At 38.0% G+C, this 22332-nt stretch overlaps 1 protein-coding gene across 11 annotated transcripts in view; it reads left to right on the forward strand.

Annotated features, from left to right (window-relative positions):
- ZNF280D (zinc finger protein 280D) overlaps nucleotides 1–22332 on the forward strand; it is a 130883-nt gene that overhangs the window by 72942 nt on the left and 35609 nt on the right. For 10 of the 11 annotated variants that reach the window (XM_064267503.1, XM_064267505.1, XM_064267507.1 and 7 more), the window contains 5 exons: nucleotides 1388–1695; nucleotides 2312–2452; nucleotides 10373–10435; nucleotides 14574–14692; nucleotides 14828–14864. In XM_064267503.1, coding sequence (XP_064123573.1) covers nucleotides 1388–1695; nucleotides 2312–2452; nucleotides 10373–10435; nucleotides 14574–14692; nucleotides 14828–14864 — 668 coding nt within the window. Of the gene's footprint in view, nucleotides 1–1387; nucleotides 1696–2311; nucleotides 2453–10372; nucleotides 10436–14573; nucleotides 14693–14827; nucleotides 14865–14982; nucleotides 22331–22332 lie in introns of those variants that run through there. The other variant, XM_064267511.1, reaches the window with a different exon arrangement.

The raw sequence follows: 22332 nt of genomic DNA on the forward strand, positions 1-22332 counted from the left end.
TCGCCGGCTGGATAGCATTGTGTTTTAAGTGAGCAAACACATGTCTGAGTGCATACTGATGATTGTAATTTTCTTTTCCCTGTTTGCCTTATGTACATCTGTTTTCTCTGACTTCTTCATATACAGTCAGCTCTTGAATCTTTGCTCCATTGGAGGGAAACAGAGGCATGGATTATCCAAAGTGAAATAATCCCCAAAACATTTATATTTGGCTTTGGGTACTTACCTTTGAATGTGGGTATGTCTGTTATTTGACTTAACTAAACAGTATAAAGCATGCTCTGAAGACCTAGAGCGAGAGAAGCTGTCCAGTATCCTTCCCTGCAATGCATTCGTTCCATGCTGGGACTAGTCATACAGAACGCTAATGTAAGCAGTGCAGCCTTCTCCTGTCTTCCCTTCTTGACGATGATAATACTATTAATGATGATACTAAATGTTTTATGGCACTTTACAATTAGGCTTTCAGTGTGCTTTTTCATACAGTCTATTATTTAATGCATACCTCAGTCCAATGAGGTAGATAAAACCTATATTGTCTCCATATCATAAGGAGGAGACTTAGAGAGGATAAGTTACTTACTCATACATAGGTCACATGGCTGGGAAGAGGTAGTATGAGATTCATCCTCCGGTCTTTTCATTCCTAGTCCAGTGCTTTTGTATGATTCTAAAAAAATTCTAAAGCACATGTATTTCATAGGAAGGAGTTCCTCAGAGGCTGCTCCTGAGATACAGTCAAATGATTATTGAGAATGTTGGTGGGCAGTTGTGTTTTCCGTTGTTAACCAGCAGATATAATCAAACATTTTCTCTTTCTGAATACTAAATAACAAATTTTATATTAATTCCCTTTAAGGAAATTCTGAATATTATTAAACACTCCGTGCTGTATGATGAATTGATGTAACCTCTCCCATAACCTTTGTAAGCATAAATTCTGCTGAGGAACCCTGGGAAGACATCACGTTTACTGTAGATCTGTTTGTTTTATAGTTACTAAAGGATAATGCAGACTTTCTAGAGTTATTTTCCAGGTTTTGAGATTTAAATTTTAACCTCTGTATTTGTGAGCATAAAAATAGCTATAGAATTGTGCTCTTTTGATATGCATATAATTTGTGTTAACCCCTAATTGTCCATTAATTTCTTGTGTTAACAGATAACTGATACCAGTATACAACTGTAGTATTAAACAGCAATGAATAAATGTCAAGCCTAATTTAATTGGTGTGAAGATGTAAAATAAATGGAAGACTTAACTAATTTTAGTTTGTATCTGGTATTTTCAGAACACTCGATATTTAACTTTTTGTATTACAGTGATATTTTTAATATTAAAGTAATGATTAATTTTCTAAAGCAAATATTGTCTTCACTTTTGTAGGTTACTATTCGAGCTTCAGTTGGACCTCTTCAATCAGGATCTTTACCTACACCTTCCATTAGTGCAAGCACTTCTACCCTTCAGCTTTCACCTCCAAGGACTAAAAATATAACTGCTAAAAGTCCTATAAAATCTAATACAAATAAACCTAATGCAGCTAAACCCAATGCAAGTAAACCTAATGCAAGTAAGCCTAATGGAAGTAAATCTAAATGCAAACCAAAAATCTCAAATGTGCAAAAGAAGCAAAACACACTGACTGGTAGCAATAAAAAAAGTAAAGTCAATACAGCATTGAGGAACTTAAGGTAATATCTTTTAATCCTGATATACAATTGTTTTAGGACTAATTTAATCTTAAACTTAAAAACTTTATTTAATATAAATTTACCCTGTCACAGAACTCTGTTATACATTTACACAATGTCACTTACTTGGCACAAAGGCCAAGCAGTTAATAAAAAAATACTAATTTGATCTTAAGTTTAAAAACTTTATTTAATATAAATTTACCCCATCATAGAACTCTGTTGTAAACTTACACAGTGTCACTTCTCGGGCACAAAGGCCAAGCAATAAAAATTAAAAAATCATAGTCTCTCTCAGCTGTACTTTTCACCCCTGCTGAGCAGCACTTGAATTACTGTGTTATTCTGTAATCTTCATCTGTTGCACTGGTATATGTAGTTTGTGCTTATATCTTGTGTTTGGTTTGGTTAATCCCATCCCTTCTTAACATTAACTGATAGATTTTTTATATTTACTCTAGCTTGTTGTTTCATACCCAATTTTCAAATTATAAGTCTCTGTTTAAAGATCCTGAGTTAAACACCTTGGCTTTAATTAATAGAACAGTAAGAAGATCCTTCCTTATCATTTTTGTGTTAAAATACATTTTTATCATTTTCTTTATGTCTCCATAAGGTATCGTCGGGGAGTTTACAACTGCATTGAATGTTGTTCCGAAATAAAAGATTTTGCAAACCACTTCCCTACGTATGTCCACTGCAGTGTTTGCAGATACAACACTAGCTGTAGCAAAGCCTATGTAAATCACATGATGAGGTAAGATGAGTTGAACATGCAAAACTGCCAGTTAAAGTTAGGGCTCAGAGTCACCCTGTTAGAACCTAGTTCTTCTCTTCAGGAAACTGAAAGGACATAGCAATAGAAAACTTCTAGGATATTTCCCAGTACTACTTCCCAGCGTAGTAACTCATGAGATTACTGGAACTGAAATTGCAAGAACAGTTAGACTAGTAAAATTAGGACAGGCTTGTTAGGGAAGTAGTTTTTCTACAGGAATTTTTTTTCCCCATAGGTCTTCCAAACTGATTATTTTCAAACAAAATTTTAAATGTTTTGAGCATATTCACCAAATACATGTAATCTCATGAATGTTATTCTCTTCAAAACAATCACTTTGAGAGGTTCCAGGATTTTCAGTGATGTTAGGAAGTTTATTGTGGCCATTTCTCTTTATCTCTAGTCCATCTGTTTGTCTGTCTATCCATCCGTCCATCAGTTCATTTGTCTAACCACCAATCCTTGTATTCACTCAGTAAAATGAGAAACTTGTAGTCATGATTTCACCGTTGAAATTCCTTCTTCAATTACTCCACCTTATATTAATTGAACATCTACCGTCTATTCTGTGCTAGGGCACGGCTTCAGAGCCCATATTACCTTCATTTGGATTTCATTAGTAGGGACATAGTTTATTCTTTCACGATGGACTTTTTTATTTTTTTTAAATAGCCAAAAGTTGTTCAGATAAAACTGACAAGTTGATTGTTCAAGTGAGGTTGTTCCTTTTTTAAACAATTAGAATGAAGGTAGAACTAATAAAGGTGATTTTCTTGCAGATCATGACATGAACTGTTACCTTCTGGTCATAATCAGCTACCACTTTCAAGGATTCTCCCATCTTGCTGGTTTCTGCATCTGGCTCACCGTTTGATTTCATTTTGTTTCTTCTTGATGGTTAGCCTACCTTCATGGTAGCTCGACTTACTTAGTTCCAGCAGTTACATGTCCACCTCTAAGTCATTATACCCCCTTCCTTACCACAGCCCCATTTTTATCTCCTCATATATACTACTGTTTCATTTTGAATTCCTGTTACCCCATGACTTTCAGGACTTTGACTCCTTTTTCCATTTTACCACCACCCATCTAACTTCATAGTGAACCTCACCCTCAGGGTCAGCTGTTTTGAATGCTACTTGGTTTTTGTACTAGAAGTCTTTACATCTTTGGTCATGCTCGTCTGGCATAAAGGCCAAGGTGAGACTTGATCATCTTCCCCTTTTTGAACTTAATATATACTCAGTTACAGACTTACCAAATTGTGCTTAGTTCAGTCACCTCTGAATTCATAATCATTAATTTTGATTGGGTTCTATCTTTTATTCTTAAATAAACCCACTGCCGTCGAGTCAATTCCGAGTCGTAGCGACCCTATAGGACAGAGTAGAACTGTCCCATAGAGTTTCCAAGGAGCACCTGGTAGATTGGAACTGCCGACCTCTTGGTTAGCAGCCATAGCACTTAACCACTACGCCGCCAGGGTTTCCTTTATTCTTAAATACTTTTTATTTTTACCTACATCATCTATTTAAACCTTGTTCATTAAAGATTTTACTCTAGTCTCTCTCAGTTGTTAACTTTGCCTACTGGCTACTCAGTTGGAAGTCATCTTTTATGTTTTCCCAGCATTAACTCTTTTCTACCTCAATTTTTTTTTCCATTTACCTTCACACAGACATTAAATCTCAGAAAACAAGCAAGTCCCACTTCTTCAAAGTTAACCCTAACCCTTATCTCCTCCAGCTTTCCACCAGATTATTCACTTAACTTACTGTCATCATTTCATCTCTTTTTCTGTCCCAGCTTCCTTCTGCTCACAAACATTTTAGCTATTGTCTAGAGTGAAGGAGATTGCTCCTGCTGCCTGCTTTCCTTATTTCCTGTCTTCTCTTCACCTTCAACATTTGTAAAAAGTATTTGTTACTAGCTTATTTGTCATTTATTTCTTTATCCTTAATTTGAATATCATCCCCATCTTTCATCTAAAACCACCCCTTTAAAGGTTATCAGTTATGTGCTAATCACCAGATTTACTCACCTTTTTTATTCTCATTTCTCCTTAACTTCTTTATAGTATTTGAAATTGTTAGTGACTCATTTTGGAAACTTCTTCTCAGCTTCTGTTAAACTGTTACTCCTTTTACTTCTTCCTTTTTGGCTACACCTCTGTCTTCATTGTTTTTTCTTCAATTCTTCTTGCCTCTTTACATTCCCTTCCTTGGTAACTTAATTACTCTCACTTCTGCCTTTTAGCTTTAAATCTTCTAATTTCCTTAGTCTTCCTGAGGTCTAACTCTATTTTTAGCTGTTTTATACCTTTGACTCATTAGAATCTGAAAAGAACACAAATAAGCCAAACCAGGATCTTCTTTTCAAGCAGCTCCTACTCCAATATCCTTTAGGCTCCATCTCTTTCAGGGCATCATTTGTGTGATTGTGGAGCACCAGCTGGATACAATTTACTGTCCCAAGTTGCTGAAGCTCATGAAATTCCATTGACCTGCCACTGCATCATGGCTTCCTGAGGCCCTGCCTTCTGCATCCCACCACTCTGCCTCCAAAGTACTGTAGTGGTTCTACAACCATATCCCAGTGTGCTAAAGCCAGCCCCAGGCAACCTTACCCTCGGTATACTGCTGGGAGCAATACTGGTCTGTTACTCGGTGCCAAACATATGGCTGCCCAAAAAAAGGGAGCTTTAATTCTGCCCCTAACTTACAGGGAATCAAATTGTAAAATATTTTTGAGTTTCTTAAACCACAGGTCGTTCTGCCCTTCTCTCTCTCCATTTTCCGTACGTTCTCCACCTGTCCTGTAGAACTTTGAAACTCATTCTATCCTAAAACATTCCCAGTTAGCCCCAGACTCCCTTCATAATCTTTCTTCAATTCCCATTAAGCCCAACCCTTTCTTTCGCTGTTATCAATACACTGAGCTCTTACTCGTGGTTAGCCTCACGTGGAACTGAAAGCTCCCTCTTCTGCTCTCCCAAGGGTTCTGTAGTTCTCTTCCTTTTGCTCTGCTTCAGTGGTACTCTTTTCTCACTGCCTCAGGTACCTCCCACTGAATGGTGCACCTCACTCCTACCCCGTGTGGACTCTTACCACAAGCTTGAGCTCTACCAAGACCAAACCGAATCTGTTGCCGTTGAGTCAATTTTGACTCATAGTGATCCTATAGGAGAGGGTAGGACTGCCCCATAGGGTTTCCAGGGAGCAGCTGGTGCATTTGAACTGCTGACCTTTTGGTTACCAGCCAAGCTTTTAGCCACTGTGCCACCCAGGCTTCTGAGCTGTGTACAAAAACTTTATTTTAACCGCTGTGTCACCCGGGCCTCTGAGCTGTGTACAAAAACTTCATTTTCTCTAGAGGATGTGCTCCTGATTCTCTAGCCAGCTCCGTAGCCTCTCAACTGGCCTTTTTTCCTCTGTCCTTATACCTGCTCTGGTCCATTCTATAAAGATTCCTACCCCAGATTAATCTTCCCCAAAGTACAGATCCCACCATACTCATTATCTACAGTGGCATTTTCTTCTTTGTTATTCCCTAGAATACACCTGTTCTTCCTTCTCAGTTTGTTGTCTCGTGTGAAGTGTCTGATCACAAAAGCCATTCACAGGAATTATTCCTTTCTTTGGGTTGTGTACCTTTCATCTGTCCTGCCTTAAATTTGTTTGTGTCTGTATTGTCTCCTTGTGAAAAAGCGGCTCTTTGTATTCACCATGGCACCTAAATGAAACCCATTGCTGTCGTGTCAATTCTGACTCTTAGCGACCCTGTAGGACAGAGTAGAACCGCCCCATGGAGTTTCCAAGGAGCATCTGGTGAATTTGAACTGCTGACCTTTTGGTTAGCAGCCATAGGACTTAACCACTACACCACCAGGGTTTCCAGCAAAGTAATTATGTATTGTAATTACAAAAAATTAGTTGCTTTTGAGTCATTTCCAACTCATGGCAACCACATGTGTGTCAGAGCAGAACTGTGCTCCATAGGATTTTCAGTGGCTGTATTTTTGGAAATAGATTATTAGACCTTTCCTCTGAGGTGCTTCTGGGTGAATCTAAACCCCCATCCATTGGGTTAGCAGCTAAGCATGTTAACCATTTGCATCTCCTGAGGACTTCTTTATAGTTATAAAAGACCCTAAATATAAACTACAAAGAGATAGTCAAGATCTTGAAGCAGTTGGAGCCTTGTAAGACTTTTGAAGGATAGCAGATCATTATACATGCAGTGATTTAAGTGATTTTTTTTACAGTAGTATTTATGTGAAATTGTTTAAAGTTTCATACTTTGGTTGCTTATTGCTTTTAGGTAGCAATAGAAATCACTTGAAAAAATGCAAAAGAATTGTATAATACTGCTATTATCCCTCAATACGATGTGTAAGAAGGCTTTTTCTCTAGACAAAAGATAATAAAATTAAGTTAACTGATGTGACTATTTAGTATATCTTATTCTAGCCGGAAACCCTGGTGGCGTAGTGGGTAAGTGCTACGGCTGCTAACCAAAGGGTCAGCAGTTCAAATCCTCCAGGTGCTCCTTGGAAACTCTATGGGGCAGTTCTACTCTGTCTTATAGGGTCGCTATGAGTTGGAATCGACTCGACGGCACTGGGTTTGGTTTTTGGGGTTTTATTCTAGAAGAGTTGATTTCAGCCAGGTTCAGTCAACAAATATTTATTGCGTACATTATTAGGAAGGTACTGTTTGCTGAGACCTATATAGAGAGGTAGGCTGGTGGTGAGAAATCAGACAAGCTTCATAATCCTTAGCTGTGTGACTTCCCGCAAGTCACTCCAAGTTCCCTTTTCTGGAAAAGAAAGTTACTATGGTTATTAGAGAAAATGTACTTCAAGTGCTTAATAAAATGTCTTGCCAGTAACAGTAGCTAATATTATTTCTAAGTTGCCATTATTAGCTTGAGGAGAAAGTCCTTGCCTTTAATTTTCAAAATCTAGTAGGTGGGGTATATTTATCTAACTTAATGTGATAAACAAATGACTGGATGCCCAGGAGAGGTAAGGCTGAATTTTTTAAACAAAGTTAAAAGAAAACTTTCCATAAATGATAGGCCTTGAAGGATGATTTAAATTTTTTTTCCAAGGAAAAATAAAGCTGATACAAAACTTTGTTCATATACACTGGGTAAGACAGAGTACTACTTGAGTTCCTTATATTTCATGTAGATTTATTGGCACTGATTGGTAGTCATTAGAACAGCTAGATTATTGCAGTAGCATCATAACTGCTCTTCTTGTCTGTGCCCCCTCCCCCACCCCCCCTTTTTTTCCTCCATTCCTTCTGCTGCTAGGTTAGGCATACCTGGTTAAGTCATTTTTGGTCTAAAATCTTTTGACTTTCTGACCTTGATAGGATGTTTAAATTTTCTGAATAATATAAGACCTTTCAGTATCTAATTCCTAACTACGCTTCAGCTTCTTCAGTTATTTTTGCTCTCTTGAACATCCCTCTGTATCTTTGCACTTGCTCTTTGCTCAGCCTGGATGAAGGCTGTGGGAACCTTCTTCACTGAAATCAACTCCTGAGTGTGAGCTGGCTTCTCACGCCAGTTCCCTGCAGCCTTCCTATATGCAACAACAAAACTTTGTGTATGTCACAATCGATGCTTATCTTGCGGTGATTATGTCTGAATATGAATGTGTTTATTTAACAAGTACTTACTGAGCATTCGTTCTGTGCCAGCTCCTGTGTCTCTGCACACACACGCACACACACACGCACACGCACACGGTGAACTCTTGGGCAGGCACCTCACCTGATAACGTCAGCCTCTAGTCTAGTGTCTTCCATAGTATCACACCGTTAGTATTGTTGGGTGCTAAAAAAAATGGCTCCTCTTGTATGATTTAGAAAATAAAGTTGTTACAATTACTGCATCAAGATTATTAAGAAAATATGGCTGAATGGTCCCCCCCCCCCCCAGCTTTTTTGAGGTGTAGTAGACACTCAGCAAAATTCACTCATTTTTATAGTTTGGTGAGCTTTCATAATTGTATGCAGTCATTTAACCAGGCGGTAGACTTTCTAACCCTAGATCTGAACATTATATTTTTACTATATTGTAATAAAAATCTTAACCTTTTTTCTCTTTAACATAGATTTATTTCTTTATGCCATTAACTTTATGCAGATTCATTTTTTTCCTTTTTATTTGTGAGTTGCAGATCTCCTACAGTACACAAACTACAAATATGGAATTTTGTACTAAATATAGTTAAAGAGGCGGCATCAGTCTTTTTTTTTAATAGATGGGAACTCAAAATTAAAACTGGATTCAGGCAACTAAAATTTTTAAATCACTGACATTCTAATGGGGTAAAAGTAGTAGACAGGAGACATGGAAGGTATTTAAAAAAAAAAACAAAACTAAAATGCAATTTTTTCTCTCCTCTGACCAAATAGATAATAAGCCAAAAACATTCCACTTGTTTGAAAGAAGGAAGAGTCTTCAAAAGTTACTTTTAAATCTCAAAACAAAACAAAACCTTATTTTGGTTCATGCTCTTTGGGGATCCAGATAAAGTCTTAGACTCATTCCCCTGGGGAAACACATATCTGTACACAAAAGTTTGCATGTAATTGCAGGGCTTTCCAACTCCCTGACTTTCTCTTCTAAAAAAACATTTAATTATTTTTGGCATAGTGTCTTAAATATGTAAATTCTTAGTAGTAGTTACCCCCAGATTGAAGAAATGACTATTAGAAGTCTTCTGAGGGTATTTCCTGGGTGTACCACTTGGGTGATCATTACCTTGTATCCGAGAAGAACCGCTGACCTGGTGTGTTGGCTACTTTGAGTCTGTCTGTGCAAGCTACTCCTTTTCAAACAAGCTTGCATAAGAATCGCTCCTCACCCCCCCCCCAAAAAAGTTTTGTTAAAACAGATTCCTGGTTTGTGGTGGGGCCCGACACTTTGCATTTCTAAATAAGCTCCAAGGTGATACAGATGCTGTTATCTCTGACTGCCCTTTTAGTAATACTGTGCTGGGCCAATCCTAGCTTTCTAGTAGAAGAAAGCTTTCCTTACCAATTCTAACAGGGTGTATAAAGCTGTTAGGTTCTTAGGTGGTGCAAATGGTTTTGCGCTAGATTACTAACCTAAAGGTTGGCAGTTCGAACACGCATAGCAGCACTGTGGAGGAAAGATTACAGCTAAGGAAACCTTATGGAGCAGTTCTGCTCTGTAACTTATAGGGTTGCCATGAGTCAGAATTGACTTGATGACAAGTTTGGTCATAAGCTGTTACCATTTGGTGCAAAATTTAGTTAGTGGTTTTCTATTCTGCAGTTGAGGGAAGAAGCATTGTGTAACTCCTGAGTTCTGCTCTAATATGCTTTTTAAAACATCTAGTAATTGCAAAGAACTCTCTAAATGTTTGATTTTACAGATGGTAAACAGCTCAAGTAGTGTTTACTTCCAAGATTATTTAGATTCTATCTCCCTCCCCACACACAAGCATATTGAGATTGGAAAGTGATAAATAATAATTATTATTCCTGACAACTTTATATTATGGCAAAAACATGTTATCAGCAAAAAATTTACATTGTTTTCAACTGTTAATAGTTGGAAAAATTTGATTCTCTTTACATTTTTAACTCTTGAGTTTTTATATGTATGTATAATATGGTAAGGTATTGATCATCTAAGACTATGCCTAGGGAAATATGTGCCCTTAGAAAATAAGCAGATAAAATGCAAAGTAAGATAAAATCTTGAATTAAACAGAATAACAAATATAATTTTATTATTTAGATCATAATCTTTTATTCAAAGCTAAGAAACCTATTCATAGACTTGAAGTATGGTCATAAAATTAATATGACTTACTGTATAATAAAATTAATAAAACCTCTTTTGTCTCTACAGCTTTCATAGTAACCGTCCAAGTAAAAGGTTTTGTATTTTTAAGAAGCATTCAGAAGATCTCAGGTAACCCACTCTTCCTACTGAAAAATTGTTAAATAACTTTAAAAAAAATTACATAATAGCTTTATTTTGCCATAATTTACGTACAGTACAATTGCCCATTTTAAGTGTATAATTCAGTCGCTTTTACTACATTCATGGAGTCATGCAGTCAAGCTTAGAACATTTTATTACAAACCCCGTACCCATCAGTAGTTAAACCCATTTCCCTCTGAACTGTCATCTCTAAGCAACTAATCTACTTTCTGTCTCTATAGACTTGTCTATTCTGGACATTTTATATTGTTGGAATCGTACAGTATATATGTCTTTTATGGCTGCTTTAACTTAACGTAACGTTTTCAAGGTTCATCCATGTGACAGCATGTATCAGTACCTTTTTTTTAATTGCCGAGTAATACTCTTGCATGGATATGCTGTATTTTCCTCATCCATTCATCAGTTGATGGTCATTTAGGTTGCTTTCACTCTGAGCCTTATGTATAACGCTGCTGTAAACATTATGTACAAGTTTTTGTGTGGATATATGTGTTCATTTCACTTGGGTATATACCTAGGATTGGCATCGTGGGATTATGTGGTAACTCTTTGCTTAACCTTTTGAGGAACTGCCAGACTGTTTTCCAAAGTAGCTGCAGTATTTTCAGTTCCTACCAGCAGTGTATGAGAGTTCCAATTGCTCCATGTCTTTGTGAGCACTTGTTATTACCTCTTTTTTATTATAGCTATTCTAGCAGATATAAAGTGGTATCTCTCTGTGGATTGTTATAATTTCTTAACTTGATTTTGGGTTGCCTGATTTAGAAATTTAAATGATTTCTACTAGATATAGCAAGAGTTTTTTTTTCATTGTGTCCTTATACCAGAGGTGTAAGTAGCCTATCTTTTCATGCTGAACTTTGTTTCAGTGATTTTAGCCACCAAGATGAAATCTTCATGCATTTGCATTGTAAAATGAGAACAAAAATAAGATTCTGCATAAGTATATGAATATTAGAAAGATATTTAAAGATACCTAGTAAAGTAATACTTTTTCAATTTTGAAGGAATCTCTTAAACCACTGGAATTCTTGAAATCAGTATATAGCTTTCATAATTCTTAGTTTCTCCTATTTGAAATAAAGTGCAGAACTTGTTTACTGTGGAGAAAGAACTGTTGACAGTGATAATTAACTTTGGGTATACCACACATTTAACTTGGAATCCATTGAATATCATATTTTCATATTCTTCTGATTTCTTTTGTGTCCAATCCCTTTTTAATTTTGTTCATGTTGGCATTGCTACTTAAAATATCAGTGTCTTTTCTGGGGAAGCTAGCACAACTGGATGAAGACAAGGTCATGGAGATTCCATAGACACATCCAAACTCCCTGAGGGATCAACTTACTGGGCTGAGGGCTATGGGAACCATGGGCTCTGGGAATATCTAGCTCAGTTGGCATAACATAGTTTAAAAGAAAATGTTCTACATTCTATTTTGGTGAGTAGTGTCTGGGGTCTTAAAAGCTTGTGAGTAGCCTGCTCAGATACTCCACTGGTGTCACCCTGTTTGGAGCAAGGGAGAATGAAGAAAACCAAAGACATAAGGGAAAGATTAGTCCAAAGGACTAATGGATCACAACTACCACAGCCTCCACCAGACTGAGTCCAGCATAACTAGATGGTACCCAGTTACCACCACTGACTGGTCTGACAGGAATCACAATAGAGGGTCCCTGACAAAGCTGGAAAAAAATGTAGAACAAAATTCTAACTCAAAAAAAAAAAATTTTTTTTTTTTAGAAGGAGAAAAAAAGACCAGATGTTCAGGTCTGACTGAGATTAGAGAAACCCCAAGAATATGGCCCCCAGACACCCTTTTAACTCAGTTCTGAAGTCTCTCCTGAGGTTCACCCTTCAGCCAAAGATTAGACAGACCCATAAAACAAAACAAGACTTGATAGGCACACCAGCCCAGGGACAAGGATAAGAAGGCAGGAAGGGTCAGGAAAGCTGGTAATGGGGAATCTAAGGTCAAGAAGGGGAGAGTGTTGACATGCCGTGGTTTTGGCAACCAGTGTCACAAAACGATAAATGTATTAATTGTTTAATGAGAAGCCAGTTTACTCTGTAAACCTTCATCTAAAGTACAAAAAAAAAAAATTCAGAATCATTGTAAAAAAAATTAATAAATGAAATACCAATGTCTTTGTTGTGCTAAACTAAGACATGGGAGTAAGTTTAGCCCATACTTATTTTGATGTTTTGGGTTAGGGGGAACAGTAGAAGAAGGAGCAGTGTCTTGGCTGAGGACCTTTTATGTTTCTTATTCCCACCACCTAGTTTGCTATTTGCCATTTATCTACATGGCTGACTCCCTCAGCAGGCCTCTCTTCCGAGGAGTGAGGCTTCCCTGACCACCCCATTTAACTGCGTCCTTTCTATGGTGCTTCACCCGGCACTCTCCATCTTGCTTATATGCTTTTACTGAAAATACAAGAATGAAAAAGGTTTTATCACATTTTAAAGATGATACCTTGACTTTTACCTCCCTGTTGTCAAGCTCAGCCGTGTGTTTGGTTCTTAAGTATATGTTTTTGCAGATATGAGATACTTCTTCCCTCTACATAGGTGGGTCTCAAATTTAAATAGAAAATGAAGCAATTTCTGTGAATGGAACTTAGCATATTTATAATTCTACAGAATAGTAAATTTTGTAATTATAATTTTTTAGAGGAAATACTCATTCTTTAGCTATTATACATCTGTTATGTTTATAGCACAATGCAGCAGGTCCTATAAAAATGACAGTAACGAAGTAGTCATCTTGGACCAATCTTCAAGGAGCATGTAGATTATTGGGTAGAAATAAGGTATGAACATAAATAACCACAGAAATACAAGGAAGATAGGAATAAATGCAATGAGAATTAATTTAAAAGGGAGGGAGAGATCACTTGGAATGATCTGGATAGGGGCTAGGTATACTTGACTTTAAAGGATGACCTCTTCTTTCTACTAACAGAAGAGGCATGGGGCATTCTGGTTGGAAGAAACAGCTCGAATAAAGGTGCAGAAAGGAAAAAAGAGAAGGCATACAGAGGAATGGCTAAGAGTCAAGTTTGGATGGAACAAGAAGTTCATATAACATAGCAATAAGATTGAAGTCTGGAGCAACTGTTTTAAGCTTTGAGCCAAATTTTGAAAGCCTTGAAAATAAGGCTAAGGAGTTTGGACTTAATTTGTAGGGCATTGGAGAACCAATGATGTTTTGTGTAGAATCAAGTGATACTGAAGCAAGGTGGATTTGAAGGGTGTGCAAGGTGAGTGGTAGATGCATGAATTACTAGTTCAGTTAGAACTAGTATGGTAATTATGAATCATTTAAAGGACCTGAGTTAAAACGGTGAGATGACATTACGTCCCACTGAAGAAAACAGGCTCTGGAAACAAGTGCTAAATTTCAAACCTAGTCCTTACCCTCACCATCTCTGTGCTCTTGGTCAATTACTAAGCTAACTCTGTCCTCTCTGAAAAGGTGATCATTATAGCACCTCCCTCTTTAGGGGTTGTGGTAAGATTTAGATGAGTTGGTATGTCTAAACTCTTAGTCTGGCACAGAGTAAATAGTAAATTGTCAGTATTGTAAAATGTTTGGTGTATTAAATTTTTTAAGGAAAAAGGGAGTCAGAGATAACTATGTAGTTTGAGGTTTAATGTCAAGGGAAAGGCCAGTCAAGAGGAGTTGATTTGGAGAAGGAAGCACATGATTCTAGTTTCATGAAGGTTAGGTTGATGGGCTAGTGCTACACCTAGATGTGAATACACAGATGGGCAGAGGCCTAGGTAGATTGTGACTTGCCCTAGTTACACAGGTTGTTAGTGGAGCCAGGACTGTTGTAGGTCTCTTGACTCCTTACCTTTTAGCAACCGTTGTGAGAGGTAAGTTTATGAAGCACAAATACTTCTGGGAAAAAAATGGTTGCATAATTTGGAAATGGCTATGCCATTTTCTAGAAAATTATTTCAGTTATATCAGTGTTATATAACAAAAATCGGAAGTGAGTTATTACATGGGGAAATAATCATTGAACTTGTGTATGGATTATAAAAAAAGATAAAAACCTTTTCTTTATATACTGTGTGCTTTTTTCCATAGGGGTATCACTATAGTGTGCCTTAATTGTGATTTTGTAACTGATGTTTCTGGCTTAGACAGTATGGCCACACACTTAAGTCAACGTGAAACTCATACTTGCCAAGTTATAATGAAGAATGGTACGTACATGAAATTATGTTCCTTTGGATCTTTGATTCTTGGTGGCCACAATATGGGCTTTTTACTAAGTCACTGTTCTCACTTAACATATGTCATATGCTGTTTTAAATGTAAAACTTTTCTTCTAATTTCAGTTTCTGTTTGTATCCCAACTTCTGAACACCTTTCTGAGTAAGTTTAATTTTTATTCAGTGCATTTTACTTTGATGAATTTTAGCACTGTTGCATTTTTTAATGTATCATTAATACAAATGAAAAGTATTAAAGTTTTTATTTTTTTTATTTTAAGCTGCTTGTTGAAATAGGTTTCTGCTCTATGGAGCTCGTGACCTGGTGCAAGACAAGTTGGAATTTCCTAGGTTCAAAGTTCTGAGATGTTTTCTCACACAAAGGCAGTTAAGCAGCCAAGTCCACAACACTAGTTCTCATTGTTCAGCTCTTCTCAGCTTTCAAATGGGACTAGATTCTTATTCCACCTTATCTTCCTGTCAGGTTGACGTATCTTCACATATGTTTTTGTCTCCAGTTGGCTCTCTCCAGAAATAATTGTTGTTGCTGTAGTCTTGTCTTACTTTGCCTAAAATAATTTGTGTGTTTTCTCTGCTGTACTGCCTTCAGAGTCATGCATCCAAATGATGTGGTTGTTTGTGTTTTTGCCTGTTTCGTCTGCTTTCTTATATGTCTTAAGTTTTCAGATCAGATGATTGTCTTTTTCCTCATTCGTTGTCTGTTATTGTGCTATTTTTCTTATTTTTCAGATGCAGAAGCAGCCAAGAGGTTCCAAAAAATGTCCAGGGTATACCTGGACAGTGTCCCCCTTCGATGGACACAACCGATGCCTGTTCTCTCTTTCCAAAGAATATGAATAATTGGACTGTGAGACCTGTTGTAGGCTGTGGCCACAAGACATCAGATCTTGGGAGACACCCTTCCTACGTGGCTCGCCTCCCATAAAGGCTGATGCTGATGTGGCCAGAGATAGCTCAAGGGCTGTTAAATTGACACAACTTCCCACTAGGGCCTTTGGCTCTTGATCTTAGGCTTTTGTATCCACTCTGGCCAAGAAAAGGCCATCAAATCACTTCTTAGCGTCCAAGTTGATGTTTAAGTATTTTGGCTGCTGCCCGTCAATATTCCTGTAGTGTGAACGCAGTCCAAGGAATCAAAGAGCTCTGGTGGTTAGGAAACCATGGTGACTTTCATGTCCTCAGAGCAACAGGTCTCTAAAATTATCTTCCAAAATTACAGCTATTTTTACTGTCATGTAAAATATATTATCTGGCATTAACTCTCATTTTTTCAACAATACTAATTTTCAAATTTTTTTATTTAAAAAAATAATTTTGGTAGCTTGGTTTTTTGTCCCCCAGATTTATTGATGTCTATTTTGTTATGTCAACTTTTATACTTTTTTTCTTAAAAAATACTATTTAACGTTTGCTTTGTTTTATTAAGGACTCCAAGAGATTCCTTAGACTTTTCTACAGATTCATAGCTGCCTATGTGTAGCTTCCTAAATTGGCATTGTTCATACCATTAGACGTTCTTACATACTCTCTCTGTTCTCAGGACTATCGTTTTTAGTGTCATCTTAATGATTATGAATTGCAAGGTGTAAATAATTGGAACCGCTTCTTGCAGACCTTAAAACAACTTTTAGACTTACGTATTTGTTCACATAACATATATCTATGTAGCTATTAATGCAGTTCCTTTAAGTAAAGGGAACATATTTAAAAAAATGGGAATCAATAATGTAATTGTGTATATATATTTCTATGTATATATACACACACACATAAATACACACGCACACATATATGTACACACACACACATACATATACATACATGGAAACCCTGGTGCCATAGTGGTTAAGAGCTATGGCTGCTGATCAAAAGATCAGCAGTTCGAATTCACCAGGCACTCCTTGGAAACTCTATGGGGCAGTTGTACCCTGTCCTTTGGGTCGCTATGAGTCGGAATTGACTCGACGGCATTGGGTGGTTGTTTGTGTATACATACATAGTTTTTCACATTTGGTGTTCTTTGTTTATTTTGGTTACATTGAATATAAGTCTCCTAAAACATTATGGTGCCCTTTTTTTTGATGCTAGTACTTTCTTTTAATAAATTGTTTTGTTTAAGTGCCTTAAGAATTATTTGCTAATGAATAGCCTTATATAAAACTATAGGTGTTTTCATATAAATAGGAGCATTGTTTTAATTGTTACATGGAAGCCTGATTACTTGGCCTGCAGACTGAAATCTCTGCACTCAGGGAGCGTGCATTTTAGTAGTGGAACACCAACAAGAAAAAAGAAATATTGGTATGATGGATGGTGATCAATATTACAGAGCATAAGTAGAGAAGGACGACAGGGAGTCTGAGGTGGGAGTTGGGAGGTTGCCGTTTTTAATTTGGTTGCCTGGGCAGGCTTTATTGAGAGATGACATTTGAGTAAAGACTGGAAGTGAGTTGCTTGGATATGTATCAGAAGAACATTCCAGGGAGAAGGAATAGCAAGTGCAAAAGCCCTGCAGTGGGATCCTGTCCAATTCAAGAAACAACAAGGAGACAGGTATGGCTGCAGTGGGGCGAGCAACAGTCAAGAGTATTAAGAGACGAGGCCTGCAAAGTAATGTGTTGTGGGGCCTTATAGGCCACTGTAAGGAACTGGGCTTTTACTCTGAGATAGTAGGCAATTGGAAGATTTTGAGTAGAGAAATGTTTTAAAATAAAACAATAAAAGCCAAAGTAAACAAAAAACCTGAAATACAGAAGAGTGTCTTAACAGGATCACTCTGGCTCCTGTCTTGAGAATAAGCTGTAGAAGACCAGGGGCAGAATCAGGGAGACCAGTCAGGGGAGTGTCGTAATAATCCAGGTGGGAGATGATAGGAGCTTAGGTTATGATGCTGACAGTGTAGGTGCTACGTGGGTTAATTTGTATATATTTTGAATTTGTTGATGATTTGGATGTGAGGTGTGAGGGGAAGAAAATGTGGAAGGTGACTCCACAGTTACTAGCCTGAGCAACTGGAAAGATGGCATTGGTATTAACTGAGATGGAAAAGGTGGTAGGAGCAGATTGGGGAAGGGAAAATGAGAACTTTGATTTGGGGCATGCTTTAGAGAGATACCAATTAGATATCCAGGTGTGGAGTGTCTTAGACATTTTCGTCTGTGAGTTTAAAGGGGAGTTCTAGGCAAAGTCATGAGAATGAATACAAGTAAAACTGGGGAAATCTGAAAAGATTAGTGCCTTGTATCACTGTCAGTATCCTGGTTGTGATGTATTATAATTTTGTCAGGTGTTATCATAGGGAGACAGTGCGTAAAGGGTTCATGGGCTCTTTCTATATATTTTTTTTTTACAACTGCATGTGAATCTACAATTATCTTAACATAAAAAGTTCAATTGCAAAAAGCGTCATGAGCCTATATGAAATCATCAAGGGATACTGAAGAGAGAGAAAAAGGGCAAGGCCCCCAGACTCTGGGGCATTCCAGCAATACTAAGTTAGGGAGCTGGGAAGGATCGGCAAAGAAGACTGAGAAGGAGTGGTCCGTGGTGTGAGATGACAGCCAGGAAAGGGCTGGTGTCCTCGGGCCCGCGTTTCCTGCCAGGCCAGCTGTAGGTAATGACTGATGCTAGAGTTCTGGGATTGTGTTACTTAGTTTGGGTTATAGCTAAACATTGTAATCTCTTCTCAGGAGAAAGTGAATTCAGGATGCACATGTCCTGTCTCCAGCGGCAGAGACAGTGTCTCTTTGGGCTTTGAGAAAGTTAAATGTTCACCTTACTTCTGGGCACGTTCAACTCTGTTCTTGTGAAAGCAGTTCTCTTGCGTTTTTATTAAAGAGCACATCTGGGTCAGTGTTTCTCGCACTCTGCACTATGTACCTAATGTCTGTGATTTATAAATGGTCTGCAAAAAGAAAAAAAAAGTTCCATGGTCAAAGAAATTTAGGAAATGCAGGTTAAAGTTAAAATGGATTTTTTAATAGAGGATTCTTCATGCTCCGTGTGACCTGTGAGCCTCTAAAGAGAAGATTTATTTGAACTTGGGATTTTTTTTTCCTTCAATATTTATTAACTTCTTGACATTAATCTTCATAGAATAGTGTGGAGAAGGCTGATCTAGATTAATCATTCTTCAGATTTCCTGAATTGGGAAATAAAAAGTAGTTGTTTAAAGGTACTGACTAAAATGGACTCCTAGATATTTCACTCACGTTCGTGAATCATTTGTAAGGTGGAGTTTATAACTGGATGCTCGTAATACATATTTTCATATTTTTAGAAATTATATCAGGAAAAAGTAAATCTTTCTGATATTTGAAAAAATCTGGGCAATACATAATAGGGACAGACCAGTTATCAGCAGGCTCAGCCTCGGATTGGAGCAGCAGGGGATGTATCCCAGGGCATGGGTATTTTACGTAATTTCAAACTTAAGAAGTTAAGAGTCTGTCTTAATTAATTCTGTTTTCTCTCTGTAACTTTTTATGCTTAGCTTATCAACCTACTTAACTACTTTCTTGAAGCTATTGCTGTTTATCATTATCTGTTCAGGAGTTCTTTTGTCAGTTGTACTTCCTTCAGTTTCAAGAGGTCTTCTCTAATCCTAAGGTTAGGAGATCTTACACCCCACTGCGCGTTAAACCCTCCTGGGCTCTTACAGGGTGTGGTCAGAGCAGGGGCTCGGCAGCCGGTTGCCTTGGTTGGAGTTCCCATGCTGCTTCTTAATGAGATGTGCATGATCTCTGGGCTCCAGTTCCTCATTTGTAAAATGCCGATAATAAGGTGCTGAGGGAGTTAAGCAGAGTTAATGTATGTACTTGGAAAGTGATACTTGGAAAGTGATTGGCACATAGGAAGCACTCTACAGCTGTCAGTCATCATTGTTACTCTTATATTCTGTTACTACCCTTCATGATTGTGTTTCTGTCTTCATTTTATTCAGATACTATTGCCCTTATCTTTATCCTCTGTTTCATTCCAACCTTCTAACACCAGTTTCACAAATGATTTCTATTAACTTTCTTTTCCTAACCCCATATATCTTCCTTGAATGTCACAGTTGAATTATATAGTAGTCACACCATTAGATTTTTGGTGTCTACAGCTCACTAGGCTTGTATTTCTAGGGAATGTCTATGGATGCTCTTAGGGTTATTTTAGTCATAACTGTCTTTTGTAGTGTTAGAGTATTTTTTCCTAAATTATATTGCCTTCTACTTGGCCACATTGTGGTTTATCTCATACTGTAAACTCACTTCTCTGATTATGAGGTCCTTCTGCAGCCTTGTCACTCTTGTCACTTTGCTCTCTGACTACTTGGAAAATCATACTCTTATCTACGAACTTGGAGAGGCTACTCTGCTCCTGCTTTTTCATATCATTTATTGACATATAGAACCTATAAAAATGGCATGGGGGCAGTGTCTGACCTCTTCTAACTTCACAAGGCAGAAGGAAGATCAAGATCAACAGCCCAAGGCTGATCCCTATGAGACATGCCTCTTCTTTCTGCCATCTTTAACAATTCTGACATCAGTTGTCTCTTCCATGGCACTCTCCTTCTCTGCTGGGTTCGATAATTCATTGCAGTGGCCACACAGAACTCACAGACAGTACTCACAGTTTGGGGGTTTATTAGGGAAGTAACAGTTACAACTCAGCCTTAGAAACACTCAGGATACAGTTCTTAGGACAGCATCTTCCCAGCCGTGCTCTCAGGCACAGCTCTCTCTGAGCCTTGGCCCCTGCCCTGCTAAGGCAAGTAGTACAAAGCTCTGTTACTTCTGCCAGTAAGTACCCAGAGACACTCCACTCCACCAATAAGCCCCAGCTTTCTCACTCTGTGGGCCGGGAAGCCCACTGCCTGTCTTTCCTGCCACAGTTTCTCTGCCACTGCTCCTTACCCTCTTCAATGTTTACAGCTCTTGTCTCTTGGTCTCCTGGTTTTAGGAGCTTCTCAATGTAGGGATCCCCAGTCAAAAAGACGTTCTGGCTCTTCTTTCTTGGTGGTAGTGGGATCCTGTCTTTCCTGCCTCTGCAATGGCTCACCTCAAGCTCAGCGGGATGGCAAAAATTGACCCATCCCTTTGATGGGCCACAATAACCCTGTCTGCACAGTCCCACCTAGTCACCTGGGTGGGAGTTAGAAGACCGTGGCAAGAAAGTCCATACAAAAGTGATCCATTACACCACAGGACCCTCCTGTTGTAATCCTCCACAACAAAAAATATCTGTTCATTGATACCACTGTGCAGTATGGTGGTGTGAAAAGAGTGAAGCTTTGAAGTCAGCCAGTCCTAGGTAGAAATCCTGGCTTTGTATCTAACGAGCCGTGTATACTTGAGTGAATTACTTTACCTTGCTAAGCCACAGCTTCTCCACTGGTGAGGATTATGTTACAGTTTCCTTGCAGGGTTGATATAAGGATTAGAGGTATAATGTATATAAACAGGAAGTACGTACTCAGTGAACGCAGACTGTTGTTACTGCTGCTCCAGCTGCTGATACTACTATTGTTACTGCTGCTGCTACTGAGGATTGAGCTGGAAACAGTATGTTGGTGAAATCTTCTCGTCACTGAGAATTTAAGGGCAGTCCGTCCACACTCTGGATAGTTGTAATTTGGGCTTATAGTTTTCAGGTCTGGTACTTTCCTTGAAACTACTGGCTGGATGACATCCTACTATGGGGCTTTAATTATATCTTGTATAATTCTCCAGTGTCAGAAATGAGGGCTCTGGCCTTCTCTGTCTAAAGACTATGAAACAACTCTGTTTTGTTGAAAATTTGTACAGAATCTTTTCTGTTTAGGAGGAAAACAGTCCTTTTGAGCTTGCAGAATCTCTTCTTTAAAGGAAACTTTTTATTACCGGGCATTCGTTTCCTAGAAATCATGGCTACTTACCTAGTATTATTAATTTTATGAAAATGTGTAATTGTTCTAGTTAGCAATAGTAAAGTGGCTTTTCCTTTTGTACCTTTGAAATGGTTAAAAAATACACCTGCTTTTCTCAGATGTTAGAGATGCTGAAGTGCAGTCACGGAGTTGCGCTTTTCTACCTGTTTTCCATCTCTGTCTTCCCCATCTGTATCTTCTCCAGTATATCTGCCTCGATAGATTCAGCATTACAAAGAATAGAAGTAAAGTTTTAAGTTTTCCAGGTTTCCTTTTCTTGATAAAAAGTTGGATGTAGGGTGAGATATTTCCCTCTAGCGCATCTTCAGAGTGTAAGAGTCTTTGGTAAATCAGTAGGTAAACCAGCCTTGGAAACTATGCTGCTTAACCAGTTGTCTATTTTGCTGAATGAATCAAAGGTACCAAGTGCCGCAATTTGAAGTGATTTTAAAAGTGGGTGTAGTTCTGTCAGTGGCTTCCAGGTTTGTTCTCAGCAAGTACAGTGGAAAAGGTCTTGACTGGGGTCAAAGTATCAGTGTTCAGAACCCAGCTTGCTTACTCGCTAGCTTTGTGGTCACGTTGCCTCAGTTTCTTCTTCTGTGAAATGGGGTTGAAAATAATCTTCACAGGATTGTTTTTGGAGACTTAAAAGAGATGTAAAATGTATTTTATGGATAAAAATGTGTATTGTACTTTATTAAATTTCCTTGATTTT

The sequence above is a fragment of the Loxodonta africana genome, chromosome 13 (genome assembly GCF_030014295.1).
Source record: "Loxodonta africana isolate mLoxAfr1 chromosome 13, mLoxAfr1.hap2, whole genome shotgun sequence".
In the NCBI taxonomy this organism is placed as follows: domain Eukaryota; kingdom Metazoa; phylum Chordata; class Mammalia; order Proboscidea; family Elephantidae; genus Loxodonta; species Loxodonta africana.